Below are 20,775 nucleotides of genomic sequence, written 5' to 3'. Positions count from 1 at the left end.
CTCAGGCACAACCATTGGATCACTTGGGGATTTCCATTTTATTTTCCAATTAACTTAATTTGACCATTTTCAAGACAAGTCTCGAAAGACATAAATCACTTTATTTTCCATTTAAGAAATTCTCTCCATTTTTACACCATTAATGGATGACTAATTTCTTTTATTTTCCATTTTCTTTTTAGGCAACAACATCATGGCTTGCATTTAATGCTTGAAAGACCATTAACTCTCCATTTTGAATTTTCTTTAAATGCTTATTCTTGCTCCACAAGATTATGCTATGTGTCACCAACCACCATTTCTCCAATCTCTCATTTCTTTAATTTCTCCTTCTCCTTAAAGGAGAATTTGTCATGTGTCACCACTAGACATAAGCCTTTGCCTCCAAGCTTCCATCTCAACCATCCATTAATTATAAACATAATTTACCAATTTAAGAAAAATCAATTATTTTCTATCATAATTGAATATTCTCTATTTTCCCTATTTTTCATAATTTAATTCCTCTATGGAATTCCACTCCAAATTACTAAAAATGCCCTTTGTGAATTATTAATCTCATTTATCTCCACATAAATACAAAAATGGGAAATTAATTCAGTTCCATACTTAATTCCACCTAGGAATTATTTTCAATTTACCAATTTACCCTTTATTGGACTTCATTATCCAAATTACCAAAATGCCCCTCTCATAGGGCACCATCATTTTCAAAGATCCATCACCTTCTCAATGGCATTTTTGAAAGTTTCTCACTTCATTTCTCATTCTCTTAACACCAACAATACGGGGTGTTACACATGATACTTAAGGTTGAGTAGGATGCCTAAGGTCACAATATTTTTGTTGGGTAATAATGATGTCACATAATGAGGAGGCCAAAGGTGTAAGGTGATATGATGATAACCCTAGTACCAAAATGATCAAACATTTGGTGTCTAAGAATAAATTTGGTGGATACAAGGAATTCGATCAAAGTACTAGTGGTGGCATTGACAAGAACACAAGGCACCCATAACTATAAAAAGTATGATGGTTGAGGACCACAAAGAAAAGATGTAAGTAGACTTGGGATAAAGGTTAAGAAGATCGAAAGACTAAGAATCGTCTGGCTGAGGATAATGATCCAAGCTAGCAACTTGACATCTCAGTCAACTAACCTAGAGATTTCGAATTGAGAAATAATGAGACAACTTAGGTGGGCAAAAGATCGAATAGAGGTCAATACCGAATAAAGATAATAGGACATTGGAACATAGAAATGAATCCTTATGAAAAGGAATGTTTGAACTCATAAAGAAATTGTTAACAAGATGTGTGGAAGCCAAGTCAAAGTTATGCATACAAAGGCCTGTATGGGTGGCAAGTCTTTTATAAACCATGTAATGGAAACAAATTAGCTCGATGATTGTCAAGGACCATGGATGATCATAAAAGTCTCGGCTCGAGTTCAAAGGCACCAAGCAATAAGGCAGGATTTGCTAACTTGTTAAGCTTGTAAAGAGATATCTTGAGACATGATATAATGATTAGATCTTAACACATTGGAGTTGATCTTAATAGATCCAAGGAGAGAAATAGGATTGATAGGAAGAATAACCCATAAAGTAAGTGTCAAGTTGAAAGTCAATCGTGAAATGAGATGTCAGAAACATGTAAGGATTGCGGAACCTTTAAACTAGTTTGTGATGGACTGAGCATATGGCTATGACATAAGTCTATAAGAGAATATGGTTACATAGCCTAGTATAAATCCAAAATGTGATAATGAAACTGGATGGACTTCTAATAATCCTAGATGAATTTCAGTTGATATTGGAATTCTAATTAATGATAAAAGATTTCGTTGACAAATCATAGCACTTGTGAGGGTAGCAATAAGAGCATAAGGTTCCATCGTATGCATGATAGTTTGGAAATTGAATGAGATTAGATTGTGGGAAAGAAATCTGAAGTCTTATTAATGGTTAGGGCAATGATGCACAATTCAATTGAATGTTACTCTAGAAAAGAAAAATTGAGGATCTATGAGATCAGGGATTTGGACTAGTATTTGTAAAACCACTACAGTTCTCGGAGATGGAACAAGGAGTTTTAGCATATCGATAACACCATAAGTGTATGACCTATGATGAAGGGCCTGAGGCTAAGGACTAAGGCAGAAGACTGGTGGTTAGCTCACAAAGAAGATGACCAGAGCAGCCATAGTAGAAGGACTGTAAGCTGGCTCGCGACAAGGGTATGAGACCCAAAGGATCAGAGCAACACAATGTACTGCAAGAGATGGTCAGGTACTGAAGTTTGGGTAGCACTATGGATATTTCATTAAGGCTAGAATCCAACTTTCAAAGGATCGAAGCAATGTGGAAATACCTCAAGGATGGAAGCTTAGGAAACGATCCAACATAAGTGTTTGATAATCTTTGCCAGAGGAACCTAGGGTAATGTAAGGTGATTAGGAACATAAGCATTACACCGAGTGTGAATGTCTATGTGGGAGAAGTGTGGCTTGATGCCTAATTTATAGAGGCCATGGTATCACATTTATGCTAACACCGCCATGTATTTTCTATGTGTTGGATTGCATGGTTATTGATGCGCGCGACATATTTATCCTTGGGGTACTCTCGATCTTCGACTCGAGATGATGTTACACGAGCATTGGCTCAAGATGATGTTGTACGAGCGTTGGCTTGAGATGATGTTATGGGAGCTTTGGCTTATGGTGGTGTTATGGGAGCCTTGGCTCAAGATGAGGATATGTGTCAGCTAGTTCATGGATGCAGGCAGGTTTGTATTCAAAATCTTGGGTGCCAGTGTGTGACTTATGTGGGCCCCTCAGTTCGTTATATGTGCATTGATGTGTTTATGACTGATGGGTCGAGTTTTGGTTCATGGCATGGTTTGTATGTGGTGTATAGGGAAGTTTATCTTTAGCCTTGCTTCCTTTTTGTTTCTTTATGCTTGTTGAGTCTTGTGACTCAATCTTTCTTTACATCATTCCAAGAAATAGCAAAGAGAAAGTTGATGGTGGGTCCAATAAAGCTTAATTCTTTGTGGGTAGATGATGTGTATAGAGATACCCTAATCGAAAGATTCATGGGTGATTTTACTTGTTACGTGTCCAAGGAGAACACTGTCATATTTTGTTAAATTGTATTTCTCTATTGTGCCTATTAGGCAAATGAACCCAAATGTTGTATAAAAGAATTGGGGATTATGTTGTGTCTTGCTTTTGTTATGTAAAGAAAAAAAGGGAATTTGAGAATGTGTGTAACACCCTGTGTTACCAGTGTTAGAAAATAAGATAAAAATTCCAAGAGTACCCTTCAAGAGAGAGGCGAAAAATGAAATGATGTGGTGCCCTAGGGGAGGGGCATTTTGGTAATTTGGATAATAAGCAGTCCAACAGGCCCAAATGTTAGTTTTGAGAAATGAATTAGCAAATTGTCGAATTGACAGCAAGAAATGCCCTAGGACTTGGATGTCCAGGAAATGAGACAAAGGATTGGTGAACGTTTCGAGATGATACTAATGACGTTGAAAAGAAGTCAGATCGGGAATAGTTTTCGATACAGCTACTGTATAAGCTTAAATTATTGGCTGAAATGAATGTTCGTGAGGGCTAGCAGGGAAATCACTGATAAGTCAGAGGAGCCCGAATGGTGGCCCGATTTTATGAATAAGTCAACCTTAAAGTGTTTTTAGGTTGAGATAAGGACCTGTGAAGGCACAGGGATGAGATCAGTTTTATCGAGTAATGACCGATTATTAATTTTGGAAAATCAAGATTTTTAGTGTCTTCAGGGCAATTATTTAAGACCTTAGAGGGTCTAAATGCGATTATTAAAACTCCCTAAGTGGGATTATGGAGTATTAGTGGGGTTGATGTGTAATTATTAAAAAATTATGTGTTTTATGGTGTAATTAAATATGTTTAATTAAGTGTAAATAATATATATTATGTGTAATATATATATATATAGGCATTGGATGCCCAACCTCCCAACCTTTTTCCTTGGATTCGAAACAGAGAAGAGAAAGAGAGCACTTGGGCAGGGAACTTTGGCCAAGAGAGATGAGAGGCCGAGAGGGATAGATCGCGAGAGTTGAGAGAGAGAGAGAGAGCAATGCGAGATCGAGAGCGAAGAGGCCAACCGAAGTCTGGCCAGGAACTCGAGCAGCGGCCATGGAAGTTGTCGACGATGAAGCACCCAGCAGTGAGGTGGTCGAAGGCGATGGAACAGCAACAGCATGCGATGGCGCGAGGCAGCTGGTGGCGGTGCGATGTCGGTGGCCAATAATGGCTCAAGTGCAGGCTGCAGCAGCTCGCGGTAGAGGCGTCGGCCATGGCTTCTGGTTGCGCAGGTGCTGTCGTGCGGGGGTGGCAGCGATGGAGGAGGTCGATACTAGCTGTGCGCGGTGGCCGAAGGCAAGTAGCAGCGACGTCGGTGCTGGCTGCAACGGAGGCCCGGTGGCGGTTGGCCGGTGGTCGCACGCATGAGGCATGAGGTTGAAAAAGATGCAGGGGAGGAGAGAGAAAAATAAGAGAAAAAAAAAGAAAAAGGAAAAAGAAAATAAAATAGAAAAAAATAAAGAAAAATCTGGAAAAATGAGGAAAAAATATCTAGAAAATTCCAAAAAAATGGGGGAAATTCTAGAATGTATTTTAAGGCTCAAGGAGCGTACCAGAAGCTCGAAAATGGGATTTTAAGCGCGAGGTGGCATCCCATGAGGCGATGCCAGTGTGAGCGTTTGACCGATTTTCTCCTCCAGATTTGATGAGATAAAATAATTAAATTTCTTTCGAGTTGTTGCATTATGTGAGATGTTGTGGAATAATATAATATAGAATAATTATTGGTTGAATTAGACCCTCGGTTAGGGTTGATTGGAAGTTGTTGTCAGGTGATTTTGCGGCTTATGGCGAAAATGAAGGCATTGGTTTAATGTCTGATGTTGATGGATTTTTGTGATTGCATCTAGGGTCGACCGAGGAGGCGATGATCTTAGAAGAATTCGAAATTCAGGTTAGCGTTCTCGCCTGTGACAGAGATAAGGCTTCGAGCCAGGTAAAAGACGACCCCAATGGTGGCGGCCATGCAAATGTTTTGTAATATGGTTAATTATATGTTGTGTACAGTGGTGTGTTGTGCATGTTCTATAGGTAGTCTAGTGGAGTCCTATGGCCATGGGAGAGACTAGATGCATGTTAGGGATAATAAGGGAGATAAGTGCCTCAAACAAGTAGGTTCGGAGAGCAAAGATGCCTCGTCATTCATGCATATTTATTTGTCATTGCATTTCATATATTATCTTGTTTACATTCATTTGCACCCTTACTGAGTCATTGTGACTCATGAGGTTTTACCTCGTGTTGTAGATTTTGCGAGTCCAAATGCAAGCAGGGATTATATCGGGAGGGTGAAGTGGCGACTAACGTTGTTATCGCATTGTAAATTGTATTATCTCCTATATGTATTCATGTGGTGGTATGTATATATATATATATATATCATTGTGGGTGAGTGTGTATGTTGTTGGGCGCTGGATGGTATCTAGTTTGTTGTAATCGATATAATGCAGTATTGATTGTGTAGACTTCAGATTGATAGTGGCTTATTTGGTGGATCCAAGTTTAGGATCGAGTAAGAATCAAAGAGGTACTTCTCATAAATCCCCAATACTTAGTAGATATTTGATGTGCTAGTTTTGTGCATGGGTCACCTTTAGCTTGTGGTGAGATGATGTAATACCCTTAAAGAGTCATGATAAATTTTGTCATTTAAGAGAATTTTAGTCTATGAAAAATTCCAAAATTGCCCTTGAATTAAAGAAAATGCCATGAAATATTAGATGTCTTGTGAGGGGCAAAATGGTAATTTGGAATTTCATCCCAAAGGAAGATAAATTATTTTTGGAGAAATTATTTATATTGGAGAATAAATGTTGGAGAATTTAATTCTTGATTAAGTGCATAGATAATTAGGAATTAAATTGGAAAACCAAGTATGGTTAGATTGATGACACTTGGCAAGTTCTTATGGAAGAGATTTAATTTAATTTGGAAATAAAGATTTATTTAATTGAGAGAATTTGGTGACACATGGCATGATCTTGTGAACCAAGAGGGATATTTAATAAATGAAAAAGGAAAAAGAAATTAGTCTCTCAAGCATTAATGAGAGCCATGATGGAGAAAATTAAAAAGAAAATCAATAATAAAAAGAAATTTGTCAAGCATTAATGTTGGAAAATGGTGGATTTAAATAAATGCTAAAGAAATTAGATTATGTCTTTCAAGAGCTTTTAAATTTAAATCAAAAAGAAATTATTTAAGTCTCCATTAAATGCTTGAAAAGTTGTGGATTTAAATTAAATGCAAATTTGGGAAATTAGTCAATCTTGGAAATTAGTCATGATTTAATTAAATGAAAAATGGAGAATTATGGAAAATTGGGATTGATCCAAGGGAGGAGATTTAGTCTCCAAAGAGAGATCAATGGAGGAGATTTAACAAGATAAGTCTCTTGGATTTGTGTTTCCTTTGTATCTAGGCAAGAGTTCTCCTAAAATCAAGGGTTAGGATTTAACTTGGGAGAAGCACAAGGATTGTGCTAATGTTCAAAGGTAGAGATTAGGTCTCTTGAAATAAGAAAAAAATCAATGGCTAGGATGTGATCTTGAGAATTGGCATGGATTAAGAAGAAAACTCTATAAATGGGAAGTGAGAAATTAGTTCCAAGCTTTTTCCCATTTGTGAAGTAGAGAAGCAAGAAGGCAAGTAAGAAGGCAAGGAAGTCTAGAGAAGGAAGAGAAAGTCTAGCAAAAGGTAATCTAGTTTTCTCTTTTGTTATAGTTTAAGGCATGTGTTTAAGAGCTAAAGTCTCTTTTATTATTTTTCTTTAAGGGTGAGTATTAGCTTGTGGAGGTGTTGAAGCTTCAAAGTCTAAGAGGGATTCTTGGCTTGTGAGAGTGTAAAGCTTCAAGGAAACAAGGTAAGGGATAGCCCCAAGTGGAGGGTTTTGCTTGCATTTGTACATGTATGAATGAGTTGCATGTGATGGTTCTTTGCATGTTTTGTGCCCAAGTGGACCTATGGCCATAAGGAGGACTTGTGAGGGGAGTGATGGGTTGGTTGGTGCCTTAACCTAAGTGGTTATGAAGGCATGGAGAACTACCCTTGATATGCATTGCATTGCATTACATGTTATGTTTCTCATACTTCATTTACATTTGCATAGCACCCTTACTGAGCATTGGCTCATAAGGTCCTTTGACCTCAATGTAGGTGGAGAAACATCCAAGGGAAAGGGAGTTTTGCAAGGGTAAAGGTATTGAAACAAAGAGGAAAACTATGTGTAATGGTTATGTAGTTTGTATTTTTGTGTTGTATTATTTTGTTAAACTTGGATTGTATGTAAATGTGGTTAAAAGGGGGAAAAATTTAGTGTTTTGGAAGCCCCTTGATATGGAAATGTATTCTGGAAAATATGGTTTTATTTAAAAAAAAAATATTTTTTTTGGAAAAAAAATGGCCAGGCAGTGGGCTGGGCAGCCAAGGCGCGCCTGGGCTGGCTGGCGCGGCCGCGCGCGCGGCCGGCCAGTGCGCAGCCGCGCGCGGGCAGGGCGCGGCCCGCGCGCGCGGCCATGCGCGGCCCGCGCGCGCGGCCTGCGCTCGCGCTAGGGGGGCGCGGCTGCTGCTGCGCGCCCCCCCTGTGGCTGCTGTGAAGTTCTTTTTTGTTTTTTTTTTATATTTTTTTTGGGTTATTTAATTATTTCTGACATTTATGAAATTATGAAATAATTTAAATAAATAAATAATTAAATGAGTATTTAGCCTCTAAATTAATTTTTAAATTAATGTAAATTTGAGGCAATCGTGGGAAAAATTTCTAAATTTTGGGAAGCTAAATAATGGGCTATTTTCCTCAAATTTTGAAATTGGATGAGGATGCTTGAGATCTGTATTTCAAAATTATTTTTCCTAATGATTGGAAAATTATGGAAATTTTGAAATAAATTAAAGGGAAAATTAATGGAGCTTTAATGAGGAAAATTTTATTTAAATTTTTCTAAAGGAAGATTAATCCAAATATTTTCCTAAGGAATTGGAAATGAATTAAATGGGTTAATGGTTGGGGCAAAGATAAGAAAAACCTATTTTCTTATAATTAAGGCGTTATGCCATAAATTATTTTAAGCTAGAGAGTTAGCTTAATTCCTTTTCGATCCTGGTAAGTCACCCTTAGCCATTCATTAAAGAGTTCGAGAAGGGGTGACGATTGCGAGGTTTCGGGTTTAATAGGTCGATTGATAATTCCCGAACCCTCGAGCGAAGCGAAGAGAGGGCAAAGCCTAGTTCCCACCTAGGTCATTTCCCGTTGAAACGTAGCCGTCTCTTCATCTTTGCCCTAGCGTGTGAATAGTAAGTTGGCTATTCGTGAGTAACACCCGTAGGTAGGAGCGGGGCGTTACAGATGAGCTGAAGAAAGGTGAAGCTCACTCGAGTTTCGGGTCCCATCCGTTGTGTTTCTTTTTATGTTTTAAGACCCACTCCTCGAGTGGAGCAAAGGAAATGATGAAGCCTGGTCCCTACCTAGTACGTTTCCCAATAAAACATGGTCCATCTCTTCATTAGCTTGGTGTTATGTGTGAGTAATCCAGCCGATTATTCACCGATAGCGCCCGTAGGTGGGAGCGGGTCATTACAATGTGTCTCTTAAGTTTGCATCTGTCTCCATTTTGACATGACTACCTTTCTGAACTCCTATGTTAGCAGGACTTCCAAGAGAAGGCCCTAACACTTTTTCTTTTCTCTTCTTATTTCTATTTTCATTTCATTTGTTTATTTACATGACTTTAGGATGTAAAATATATTTGTTGGCTCGAGCAAACAAGTCCGCAATGATGCAAGCTTATCCAAATCTAGGGATTCTTGTAGCGATACCAATTTCATCACTTGGAGCATCACAACTATTGCCATACTCATTTGTAAGTATTTCCAATGTTGCTTTCCTAAAACGATCAACATATTATCTGAGGGTTTCTTTGTCACTTTATCAAATAATAAGTAGATACGTGTAGTCCTTCGTTTTGTGGCTATTAATAATGAATGTCTTGATGAATTATGTTCTTAATTGGCCAAAAAATGAGACGTATCTCTCAGCAAGACCATTGAACCAGGTGCGAGCATGATTTGTTAAGGTTAGAGAAAATACTCTACACGTGATTGCATCCCCCCATCCATAAGCAAAAATGGCATACTTCTTTATATCATGTGAATATAGCTCTAATACTTATTTCAATAAACTTCAAGTCTTCAATATCTAAATTAAGCATCAGAGTATTTACGCGAAAATTGTATTGCGCCCTCTCAATATTCTCCTTTTTACAGAGTCTAAGTGCGTTAACAACGACGTTTTCAATTAATAAATTTATTAGGCTTAATTAACACATATGAAGCCTTTTAACAATTAAAAAATATAGCGTTTGGTCACTAAAGTGCAAAACATCAACAATTGGTATTTAAGCTAATAAAAAATGTAGTTTTAAATCCTTACCATGACGGCCCGTTAACGTGTGCACACACACACCCATTTTCATGACTAAATTCCACGTCCCAAAATACATTAAATTAGATTTAATATATAACTATGGCATTTAATCACTCAACAATTAAAAAAAATTGGCATTTGATCCTTGATATGAAAAAAAGATCAAATTTAATAAAAATAAGACCTAAATTTCATACAAGACCTAAAAATATTCAAAAAAAAGACCTAAGTTTCATTATAAAAAATCTAAAAATTTCATAAAAACTTAAAAATAATAAAAAAATATCTAAATTTTATATTAAAAAAACCCTACAAATTTAATAAAAATTGCTTAACATATTAAAAAAACATATCTAAATTTCATAATGAAAGATTACCCAAAAGAGGAGTGAATTGGGTGTTTTGGACCTTTTTTTACAAAGAGTGAAAATATCTTGAAAATTATGATGCAATAAAGTTATTTGATGAAAACACTTTTCATAAACTACAAACAAGTGTAGCAGCGGATAAATTAAATAAGAATGCTTAATCGACACACATGATTTCTCATAGAATATAATTTAAGAAAATACTTTTGACATTCAATTTATATATGAAGATATTGATATGAAAATGTATGCAAATTAAAAAGATGTTTAGGAAACATATTTGTATGAAGCAACACTAATGTTTAAAATGCTTTTTATGTAACTAATGAAAACTAGAACAACAGAGAATGCTGATGGAAATTTCATGAAAGAGCATAGATGATATTGAAAGAGATGTTTTATGAAAATTGAATGTGAAATAGATTTTATATATATAATTCTTATGTAAAGATAAATAAGTATATTTAAAATGAGAAGATTTTGAAACAATATTGAAAATGTAGAAGAGTATAATATTTAAAATAATTCAAACCATAAAAACGTTTTAATAACAGTTTTAAACAGAATGTGATCTATTGAATTTATGTATAAAAGATATATACATAACAGATCAAGAAACATGTTGCTAGAAAGAATATAGAAAATAATCATGTACACAACAGTTTTTACAAGATCAACTATAACCTCCACTTTTCACAAGTTAAGTAGGAGCCCCTGCTTTTACAGATTAAGCAGTAACCTCTACTTTTACAGACTAAGTAGTAACCTCTGCTTTTCACAGCCTAAGCAGTAACCTCTATTTTTCCTAGGCTAAGTAGAAACCCTTACGTGAGGCTTTTTTCATAAGAGGCTCAACCACAACCAGTACATTACTTTTCAAAGGTACAAGCATAACCTTTTACAAGTTTACACAAAATGTGTATAAGAATATCTCAAGAGAAAAATATAAGATGTACAATGATATCACTTTTCTCTTGGACAAAAGAGAGTTCGAAAGAATAAATGAATAAAGTATTCAACTCTCTTTTATAATTTGGTTTAGAAAGATATTGTAACACCCGGTGTTACCGGTGTTAAAAGAATGAGAAAGAAAGTGAGAAAATTTCAAAAATGCCCATGAGAAGGTGTTGGATCCTTGAGATTGAGGGTGCCCTATGAGGGGTATTTTGGTAATTTGGATAGTGAAATCCAATAAAAAGGGTATTTTGGTAAATTGGAAATAATTCCTATGTGGAATTAGGTAAGTAGGTGAATTAAATCCCAATTTTGTAATTATGTGGAGATAAGGGATTAATAAATTCACAAAGGGTATTTTGGAATTTGGAATTTAATTCCATAAAGGAATTTAATTATGGAAATAGGGAAAATGGTGAATATTGAATTATGTAAGAAAATAATTAATTTTCCCTAAATTTGGTGAATAAATGTGGGGATGCCACATGGATGGATGAGATTAAAGCTTGGAAGCCAAGAATGGTGTCATGGAGTGACACTTGAAAAGTGGTGGTCCAAGTTAAATGAAGAGTTAAATAAATGTAAAAGAAATGATATTAGTCATTCTAGCATTTAATGAAGGCAATGATAATGTTGCTTAAAAAGAAAATGCAAAAGGAAAAGAAAATAGTCATGCATTAATGGTTGGAAAATTGTGGCATTTAATTAATTCATTATGGAAATGAATTATGTCTCTCAAGTGGTCTTTCAAGTGATGGCATGAAATTAGTCCCCTTAAAAATAAATGAGAAAAATAACTATTTTGGCATGGAAGACTTGATCCAAGGGAGGAGATTAAGTCTTGATAATCTAATGGTTGAGATGATTCAAGAGAAGTGACATGGATTGCCACATGTAAAGGGATTTGAATGGTTGAGATCTAGTCTTCAAAAGTAAAAGAAATCTAATGGTGGAGATTAAAGAAGACAAGAGCACATGGATTGTGCTAGTTTGGAAGGTGGGGATTTATTCTCATAAAGTGAAGGAAGATCCAAGGGTTAGGATCTAATCTTGAAGTTGTTAGAGATAAAAGGGTTTTTGGAAGATGCTAAGTCCTTCCATTTTTCATTTTGAATGGATTGCAAATGAAGAGAGAGAAAGGAAGAAGAAGAAGAAGGAGAAGAAGAGAGGAATGAGAAGAAGCCTAGAGGTAAGGTGTGAATTTATCTTATTCTCTTCATCTTTCTAGGGGGTTTTGAGTAATCCACTCTTTATTTTCTTTAAGAAGGTTTGGGAAAAATGGGAGAGTGGCTATGGAAGCTTGATGGAGCTTGAAGAACCTTGAAGGAAGCTAAAAAAAATAAATAAATAAAGGTAAGGGATGGCCCCATGGGATGGTGGCCTTGCATGGTTGTAAGTATGTTTATAAACTTTTCATGTTGTATTAAGCATGCTCTTCATGTACATAATAGCTATGGCCATAGGGATTGTTAAGATACATGGTTGAAAGGGGTAGGTTAAGGTTTCAAACCTTGAAAGGTTGTGAGAGCATGGAAGACCTAACTACATTTGCATGCACATGCCATTACATGATTTATGTTTATGTTCATACTTATTGCATAAGCACTCTTATTGAGCTTAATAGCTCATGAGGTTTTTACCCTCACATGTAGGTTGTCAAGGCATGAGAAAGAGCAAAGCAAAAGGGGAAAGCTTATGGATGAATGAGAAGTTTCAAGGATGTGTTGTAATGGCTCGATAAAGCCTTAAGCTATATGTATTTTCATTTGTGTTGTATGTTGTATTAAGCATCAAAAGAGTGTATAAGCTTCATTTATGGAAAAAAAAATTGAAGTTGGGGTGTATATTTATTGATTTTTAATTCTGAAATTTTGAATAAATTTGGCCTAACATAGAACCCAAAGTGTGAGACTTGAAGGAAAGATGTATTTTTGCCTAGTGTGAAAGGCATCTAGTTGGATAAATTTTTGAGGGTTTTTGGAGGCCAAATTTTGGAATTAGGAGCCATATATTTCAGAAATGAGATCTGGAGAGTTTGGAAAAAAAAAAAAAGAAAGCTGAACCCCGCCGGCGGGCGCACGACATGCGTGGCCAGCCCACGCGGCCAGCAGCCAGCAGCTAGTGGGGCCCTACTCGAGCCCCGGGCGTGCCAGCGAACCCCGCCGGCCAATTTTTTAAAAAAAATGAAAAAATTGGGGAATTTTGGGGCATTTCTTAATTGAATTTGGGCCCCGAATGAATTTTCAAAATAAAGGGATTTTCAGGCATTTTTGGAGAAAATGCTGAAATTTTGGAAAATTGAAAATGATAAGTTTTTCCTCCAAAATTGGTAATCGACCAATGGATTGGTTTAAATGGTGGTTTATGGAGCCCGGTAAAATTTTTGGATGGAAAATAATTAAATATAAATAAGAAATGGCAGTTGGGAATTTTCATGAGTTTTCTTTTTTTTGCTAATACGGTGTGGTTAAAGCCCAATTTCGCTTGTGAATCCTGGGGATGAGGGAAGGGAAGGGTGAGCCTAGTTCCCACCTAGGGCATTTCATCTTGAAACATGGTCCACCCTTCACCTAAGGCCTGGCAGGTGGACAATTTGGGTAATTGTTCACGAGTAACACCCGTAAGTGGGAGCGAGGCGTTACAAATATACAATTAATCTCACTAGATACTAGCTTAGAAGTGAAGAAGAATATGAATGAAGAACATCCACTTCAAGCATTTGCTCGAAAGAATATAGCTAGCTGAGTTTAGAGAAACATCAGCAACTTAGATTGATTCCTCAGCAGCCTTGGCATTAGCTTAGGTGGATCTCTAACTGGCATGTTTCATCTTTTGCTGCTCTTGGCCTTTTATAAAAGCTTAAGGTTTGATAATTGGCATAAAAAGCTGCGCATACTCACAACTTCTTTTGATTTGACCATTAACGGTCAAATTAGTTAGAAATATATGCATATTATGTAGGAAGCATTTAGCACACGATGCAAGTTTATATTTATCATATATTTATAAGAGAACACAGTTAAACATCTTATAATAAGAAAATAAAGTTCTAACTGGCTCATATTTGCTTTCTAAGTAACGGCTATAAGTTTCGAATTTAGTTGCCAGTTACTCGACTAAGTTCTAGACTTACTCGACTAATGAAACGCACACTCAATTGAATAAATCAAGTAATCAATTATATGGAAACCTTGCAATTGTCTTACTCGAGTATGATAAAGTCATTACTCGACTTACTCAAAAGATACAAAGGCTTGGCATTAAGCACTTGACTACGTGGTTAAGCTTACTTGACTAACAGAATGATATACTTGAGTATAGATAATTGATAATAAAAATAAGCTCAGAAGCTTAGCCATACTTCATCCAATCTTCACTCGATTAATATATATAAATAATCGATTGTAAAAATACATTAATTGATTGAAAGAAATACGCACTCAACTACGAAGATTTTTGGACTTTTAATACCAGAAAAGTATTGGATTGAAAAGCATTCTTTACTCAAATGATTTTGGAAAAACAGAGAGTTTGTAGAACTTACTCGAGTAGGAATTCTTAATAGTCGATTGAAAGAAGATTTTGTTAAAGCATATAATTGACTATTTTGAAAAACTATATAGAGAAATACTTGATAGAAGATATACTCAGATTTTGATTTCTATAAAAATACTTAATTATAGAAATGCCATACTCGATTGACATTTTGAAATATATAGAGTTTGTATAACACATACTCGAGTAGGTTTTTGAGATACTTGATTGAATATTTGAAAGATATATTGAGTAATACTTTAATTGATTCAAAAGCTAATTTTTGATTGATGGCAGGTGATGAAGATTTAAAAGATTGTTTGAATATTGTCTTCAAAAATATATATACTTAGTTAAACAAAAGATTTTTATACTCGGTCAAATTTTCTCAAAACATTTTGCATCAAGCTTGATTTGTGTAATACTATATTTTTCACATTCGAAATACATAAGAGTATATGAACATCAAGTTTTTCAATTTAAAGAAAATTATATTTGTAAGCTTCATAATCCTTGATGAACCAAGATTAAGACTCAACTATTTTGAAAGACTTACTTAATTATATGAGTATGAGGTTTTTCAGTGTTTAAAAGGATTTATAAAATGTTTTGGAAATAATCAATAAACTAATATTTATCAAACATATATTTTTTTAAAATTATTTTCTCTATAGATCAAAATACAAATTTTTCAACACATAAAAAGACCTAAAAATTTCTTAAAAAATGAACTAAAAATAATAAAAAAGTATCTAAATAAAACATATAAAATGAAATTTAGGTTTTTTTGTTTATTATTTGTAGGTCTCTTAATAAAATTTGTAGGTCTTTTTTTGAATATTTTTAGGTATTTTTTATGAAATGTTTATATCTTTTAATGAAATTTAGATATTTTTTGAATATTTTTATGCCTTTTTATGAAATGTAAGTGTTTCTAGAATTTTTTGGTTTCTTAAATAAAATTTTTAGGTCTTTTTATAAAATTTAACTCTTTTTTATTATTTTTAGGTCTTCTTTTATGAAACTTTTTAGGTATTTTAAAGAAATTTAGATTTTTTGGGGAATATTTTTAGCTCTTTCTTTATGAAATTTGTTGATCTTTTTATTAAATTTAGATGTTTTTTTAAAAAAATTTAGATTTTTTAATGAAATTTAGGTCTTTTTTAAATATTTTTTTAGTCTTTCTTTAATTAAATTTGATCTTTTTTTATACCATAAATTAAATGTCAATTTTTTTAATTATTAAGAGATTAAATGTCATTTATATATTAAGCTTAATCTGACGTATCGTGATTTTTTTTTTTTTTTTATGTAATGTGACATTTGTAGATGTCATCTCCTTTTCCTAAATTATAATAAGAACTTAAAATAATAATTTTTAATAATTAGAATATCAAATTTTGATATTTTGTATTTCACAAATCAAACACTATTTTATTTTTAGTTATTTAAAAATTATTATTATAAATATTAAGTCATTTGAACGTTTACAAATAGTCTTTTACGGATTTGGTGAAATAAATAAAAAAAAAAATTGAGACGTAATTTATATTCAATTCGATGGTGTAAAGAAATGTGGCATTAGTTGAATAGATTGATTGAATATGTTTGAATATAAAGGAGTATATATGCCTTTGCTGTTTTAAAGTAGTAAAATAATAACTCACGTAATCTTTATCAACTCGACTATATTTTTGGATTACAGCTCATTACTGGCGTCCTCAACTACTCCGTCCCTAAAACTACACTAATGAAATAAATAGAAGGATCTGCCCGAGTAACCAAGTGGTAGGTCTTGAGACCACAATGTCACTCTTAAGATCTTTCCCCAGAAAGAAATATTCTATTTCTCTCATAAATCAAAACCATACTAAGAGCCTCCAAACAAGCTTTTAGCTTGCCCCTTTGCCACTTGACTATGTCCCGAGGGGCGTCAGTTCGACTATATTATACGAGGAGGAGGAGGAGGAGGAGGTAAATTATTAAGTGATTGCTTTTTTTTTTTTTTTTAAATCTAAAATTTTGTAATTAACGGTATGTGTAAGGACAAGAATATAAACTAATTACAAGGGAAATTATTAAACAACTAAAAACCAAATAAGGAACAAAAGCATGTAAATAGAGAAGGACAAGAAGAAGCCTATAAGCAGGCAGCATGCAATGACATACATCTCCAGTAGAGTCCCGTTCAAAACATTACATTACATTACCATGATTACCATGCAAAAGACAATCAATCCCACATTCATCACCAAACAAACAAGAGAGACCAATATCATCACCCATTGATCTCACAACAAAATTAAGCAGTCAAAGGCTAAAAAAAAAAAACATCATCAAAATAATAATAAGAACTAAGTCACTCTGGCATCCATCAAGACGATTTCATTACCTCCAAAGCCAGTTCCGTCCGCTTGATCTTTAAGTTCAATTCCTCTAAGAAAAGCTCAAGTTGCCGCACCTCAAGTTTTTTCTGCTTTTCATCCATGTTCAAGTTGGAGTTGGAGTTGGACCCACATGGTGAGTACCCCACTTTATCACTCTTTTTCTCTTCCTTCACCACCACCCTATCCAATGTTGCAAGCTCCTTCTCCCCTTCTTCCCAGCCCCACAACTTCTTTGACAATTCATACGATTTTTTCTCATGAGCCTTCCAAAACATTGGTAACTTGCCTGCTTCAGCTTTCCTCGCATTGTTCTTATACTTCTTTTTCAGCCTTCTAATTTTGTCGGACAACTGAGCTTTTCTAACATTAACATGCAATGAGTTTTTGATAAAATCAAAAAAATCATTCAACTCTTCCAACCCTGTCTTCTTGTTATACTCGATCATGCCATTTAAAAGGTCAATCTCATCATCTTCACTCCATAATCTCTCAAATAACACCTTTTTTAATTTATCGGACTTTTTCTTTTTTTTTTCTTCCTCAACATTACCATCTCCGTCTTCTATTCCCCGCTTCACCCTCTTCAACCCAAACATGCTATTTTTACCACTCAGTTGTCGTTTTAAAGATCTAGTGGCAGATTTCGCCATTGAAATATGACTCATCTTTAATTTCGATTGCAAGTCTATGCCTCCACCTCCTCCTTCTTCTTCCTCCTCGGTTGAGAAGTCGTCGTCTTCTTCTGTTGCATATTCTTCTTGCTTCTCTGATGATTCAAATGCTTTCCGTTCTCCAATTTCTTTTAATGATGATTCTTCGTCTTCGTCATCGAAGGACGACCCATCATGTGCTTCTACTTGAGGTATACCATATTTTGACATTCCTGTAGAAACAGAGATTTTTCAGAGAAAACTATGCCAGGGGAAAGGAAGGGCGGGCGGGCAGGCGCCCCGAGCGAAAAAGAAAAAGGAAATACATGTCAGAATCAAGAAAAAAAAGAAGGAAAAAAGAAACGTACGTCTGTGCGTTAAGCAAAAATCGAAATAAAATGCGCTTGTATGCGCATGAGTGGATCAGCAATCCTAGACGTAATAAACAAGCCAACAAAAGACGAAGAACTTGAAAACTCAAAGAAGTTATGGGTATAGGGAGTGCTCTCAGATTAAAGAGGCATTCCCTCAAACAATAAAAGGGCATACATATATATATGTATATATTTTACACATTGGCTGTATGTATGAAAAGTAAAATCCGTGGATAACTTGGAAATATGGGGACTGGTCTCGAACATTTAAAGATAACGCAAAGCCAGTTGCAACACAGTTGAATGATTGAAAGAGTCACTAGATAGGGTGGAGAAGATAAAGCACAGAGCCATCAACATAGTCCCAGAACTCACTCTGTCTTCGCATTAAAAATCGTAGTAGAAACTAGAAAGCAGCCGACCAGCCGACCAACCAAGAAATACACAAAAGAAAAAACGTTCTTCTGTGCAAAGACATGTATGTATATACATATATATATATATATATAGAGAGAGAGAGAGGCATTCCCTCAAACAATAAAAGGGCATACATATATATATATGTATATATTTTACACATTGGCTGTATGTATGAAAAGTAAAATCCGTGGATAACTTGCAAATATGGGGATTGGTCTCGAACATTAAAAGATAACGCAAAGCCAGTTGCAACACAGTTGAATGATTGAAAGCGTCATTAGATAGGATGGAGAAGATAAAGCACAGAGCCATCAACATAGTCCAGAACCCACTCTCTTCGCATTAAAAATCGTAGAAGAAACTAGAAAGCAACAGCCGACCAACCAAGAAATACACAAAACCAAGAAAAACGTTCTTCTGTGCAAAGACATGTATGCATATACATATATATATATATATATATAGAGAGAGAGAGAGAGAGAGATTTTCACCGGCTGTTGGAATGGAATGGGAGACTGTTTCCGATTGTGGAAGAGAAAACGGGAGGGGAAAATAGAGGACCTGATTTCAGACCCCTTCTCTCTCTCTCTCTTACACTCTGTTGCTGTGTATTTGCCCGCAGACCGAAACTCTAGAAGAAGAAGGGAAAACGTCTTTCCTTTACTATTCACTGCGTCTGCGCGCTCTTCCCGAAGTCCACGCAGCCACGCTTAGCCCCCATTCCTTTTTCTACACATTTCTTTTTTCCCTCTCCTTTATTTCTATTTATATTAATTAATTATTATGTTATAAAAATTTAATTTATTTTATTTTATTTTATTTTATCACAAGGGTTGCTAAAATGAGTAAGCTTTTTAGGAAATGGTAACAATGATGGAACAGTTACCAGTCGTCCCATCCCTCGGAACTCACAATTCATTCAAAATAATATTCCTCATCTCATTTAATATTTTAACTTCTTAATTTAAAAAATCTCCACTTTTAAACCTTTCCAACAAACTACACTGTTACTTTTTTCACATTATTAATTCTTCTTCTTTTAATATAACATTACCGTATTTTCAATATTTGAATCGCTGAAAAAGTGGAGAGTCCATCCTTCTGACTCTTACCCTTGTCTTCAATTATTTTAAAATATAAAATTTATTAATATAATTATTGTGGCTCTAACTAGAACAATGAACTTATAGATGAAAAATTGACTTAAAGATGACTCACACGTGGTTTATTTGAAAATCTGAAAAATAGGTGACTCTCCATAATGAAATAGTAGTTTGGGTGACTTCTTTAATCGATGGATGACTAACTTAGAAAAAAGATCAGTTAGAGGTACGTGCGTGCCCTTCCCTCTGCATGGTCAATCGCGGCCATGAGCACGGGGTAGGGCCTGCCTTGTGGCCACATAGCCCTGCAGAGGGATAGCCACCCCAAGTGTGTGTGACTCGAGGGTGCGACTTTTTTCCACCCCAAGTGACCCCCACCCAAGGGAACCCAAGGTTGCTCTAGGCTGCCACGTCGCCCTCTCTCATCTTTTCGATTTCCTTTTTTATTTTTGCATTACTCCAATATTTGTTAGGCATAACAATTGTTTCCTATTATTTATGTCGATTATCTCGAGAGGAAGAGTATTTTGCCTGCACCACTACTTTATTTTCAAGAGGATGCTTTTCCTTTAGTGAATTTTTATTTTGTACCCATCTCCTCCATCTTCACGTCTCTTGTAGTTTTCTTTTGCATACTTTATCTCGAGTGTCACTATAAAATGAGGCTTAGGCCCTTCATTTGGCCATTGCTCCAACAACTCTTCCACAAGAATTCTGTCAAAGTTTTCAAGATTTCTACATGTGTATAGTATAAGTCCTCATATGCTTGTGACCCCCCGAGAAGGCCTCCTCATCCATAGGCCTTTTTGGTATCTTCACCCTTAAGTGTGTAATGCCCCATGTTCGTATGAAGTTGCTACGTAATTCCGATAAGTTTATAATACTGAAAAAATTGGTTTGATAGCAATTATAAGTACCGAATCGACTGTAGGAAATGCCTCAGAGTGGAATTGTCTAAGAAATATGATATGATTTTGATGAGCGTTCCGATCTAGGATTTATGGTATCGAAATAAATCGGATCAGGAAAGTTTTCAGTATAGCTAAAATACAACTGCCATTTAGGCTGAAAAATCGAATCGTTGTAGAAGACTTCTGAAAAATTAACGGAACCCTAGGGGGGCTTCGGTTTTGCGTAATAAGCAACCCTTCAGTGGTTTCGGAATGAAACAATAGCCTAGTGAGGACATTGGGGCAGAATCGTCATTATCAAGTAAATCTTGGATTATTAATTTTGCGTTTTCAGTACTAAAATGCAATTTAATTCAGTGTTTGAGGGTATAATTGAAATTACGAAGTTGCCCGAGTGATATGAGATGAAAATTGGAATTTAATGGTATAATCTATATAAATATTGATGTAATATATAATTATACACATATATATATATATATATGAAATGTTCATAGCAACAAGGGCGTGAAGCCAT

General features: G+C 35.2%; 1 protein-coding gene and 1 long non-coding RNA gene across 3 annotated transcripts; one reads left to right on the top strand and one right to left on the bottom strand.

The window, feature by feature from the left end:
• Positions 1–6,162: 6,162 nt before the first annotated feature.
• On the top strand, positions 6,163–7,329 carry LOC127811870 (uncharacterized). Its single transcript, XR_008025795.1, has 3 exons — positions 6,163–6,832; positions 6,911–6,998; positions 7,292–7,329. It is a non-coding gene; the product is annotated as an uncharacterized LOC127811870 (long non-coding RNA).
• Positions 7,330–16,550: 9,221 nt separating this feature from the next.
• On the bottom strand, positions 16,551–18,933 carry LOC127811903 (probable transcription factor At1g11510). 2 transcript variants are annotated; one of them, XM_052352099.1, is made up of 2 exons: positions 18,736–18,933; positions 16,551–17,683 (listed from the first exon to the last, which is right to left on the bottom strand). In XM_052352099.1, the coding sequence occupies exon 2, from the start codon at positions 17,679–17,681 to the stop codon at positions 16,788–16,790; it is 894 nt and encodes a 297-aa protein (XP_052208059.1). In that variant the 5' UTR covers positions 17,682–17,683; positions 18,736–18,933; the 3' UTR covers positions 16,551–16,787. The 2 variants fall into 2 exon arrangements, with proteins under 2 accessions (XP_052208059.1, XP_052208060.1); XM_052352100.1 differs by lacking the exon at positions 18,736–18,933 and adding an exon at positions 17,819–18,182.
• Between the last annotated feature and the right edge of the window lie 1,842 nt (positions 18,934–20,775).

This window comes from Diospyros lotus, chromosome 10, assembly GCF_014633365.1.
Source record: "Diospyros lotus cultivar Yz01 chromosome 10, ASM1463336v1, whole genome shotgun sequence".
In the NCBI taxonomy this organism is placed as follows: domain Eukaryota; kingdom Viridiplantae; phylum Streptophyta; class Magnoliopsida; order Ericales; family Ebenaceae; genus Diospyros; species Diospyros lotus.
This window is presented reverse-complemented; position numbering and strand designations above follow the sequence as displayed.

Bases quoted from the DNA above. Each gene is read 5' to 3' on its own strand.
- LOC127811903 (XM_052352099.1), bottom strand. From the start codon at position 17,681: ATGTCAAAATATGGTATACCTCAAGTAGAAGCACATGATGGGTCGTCC.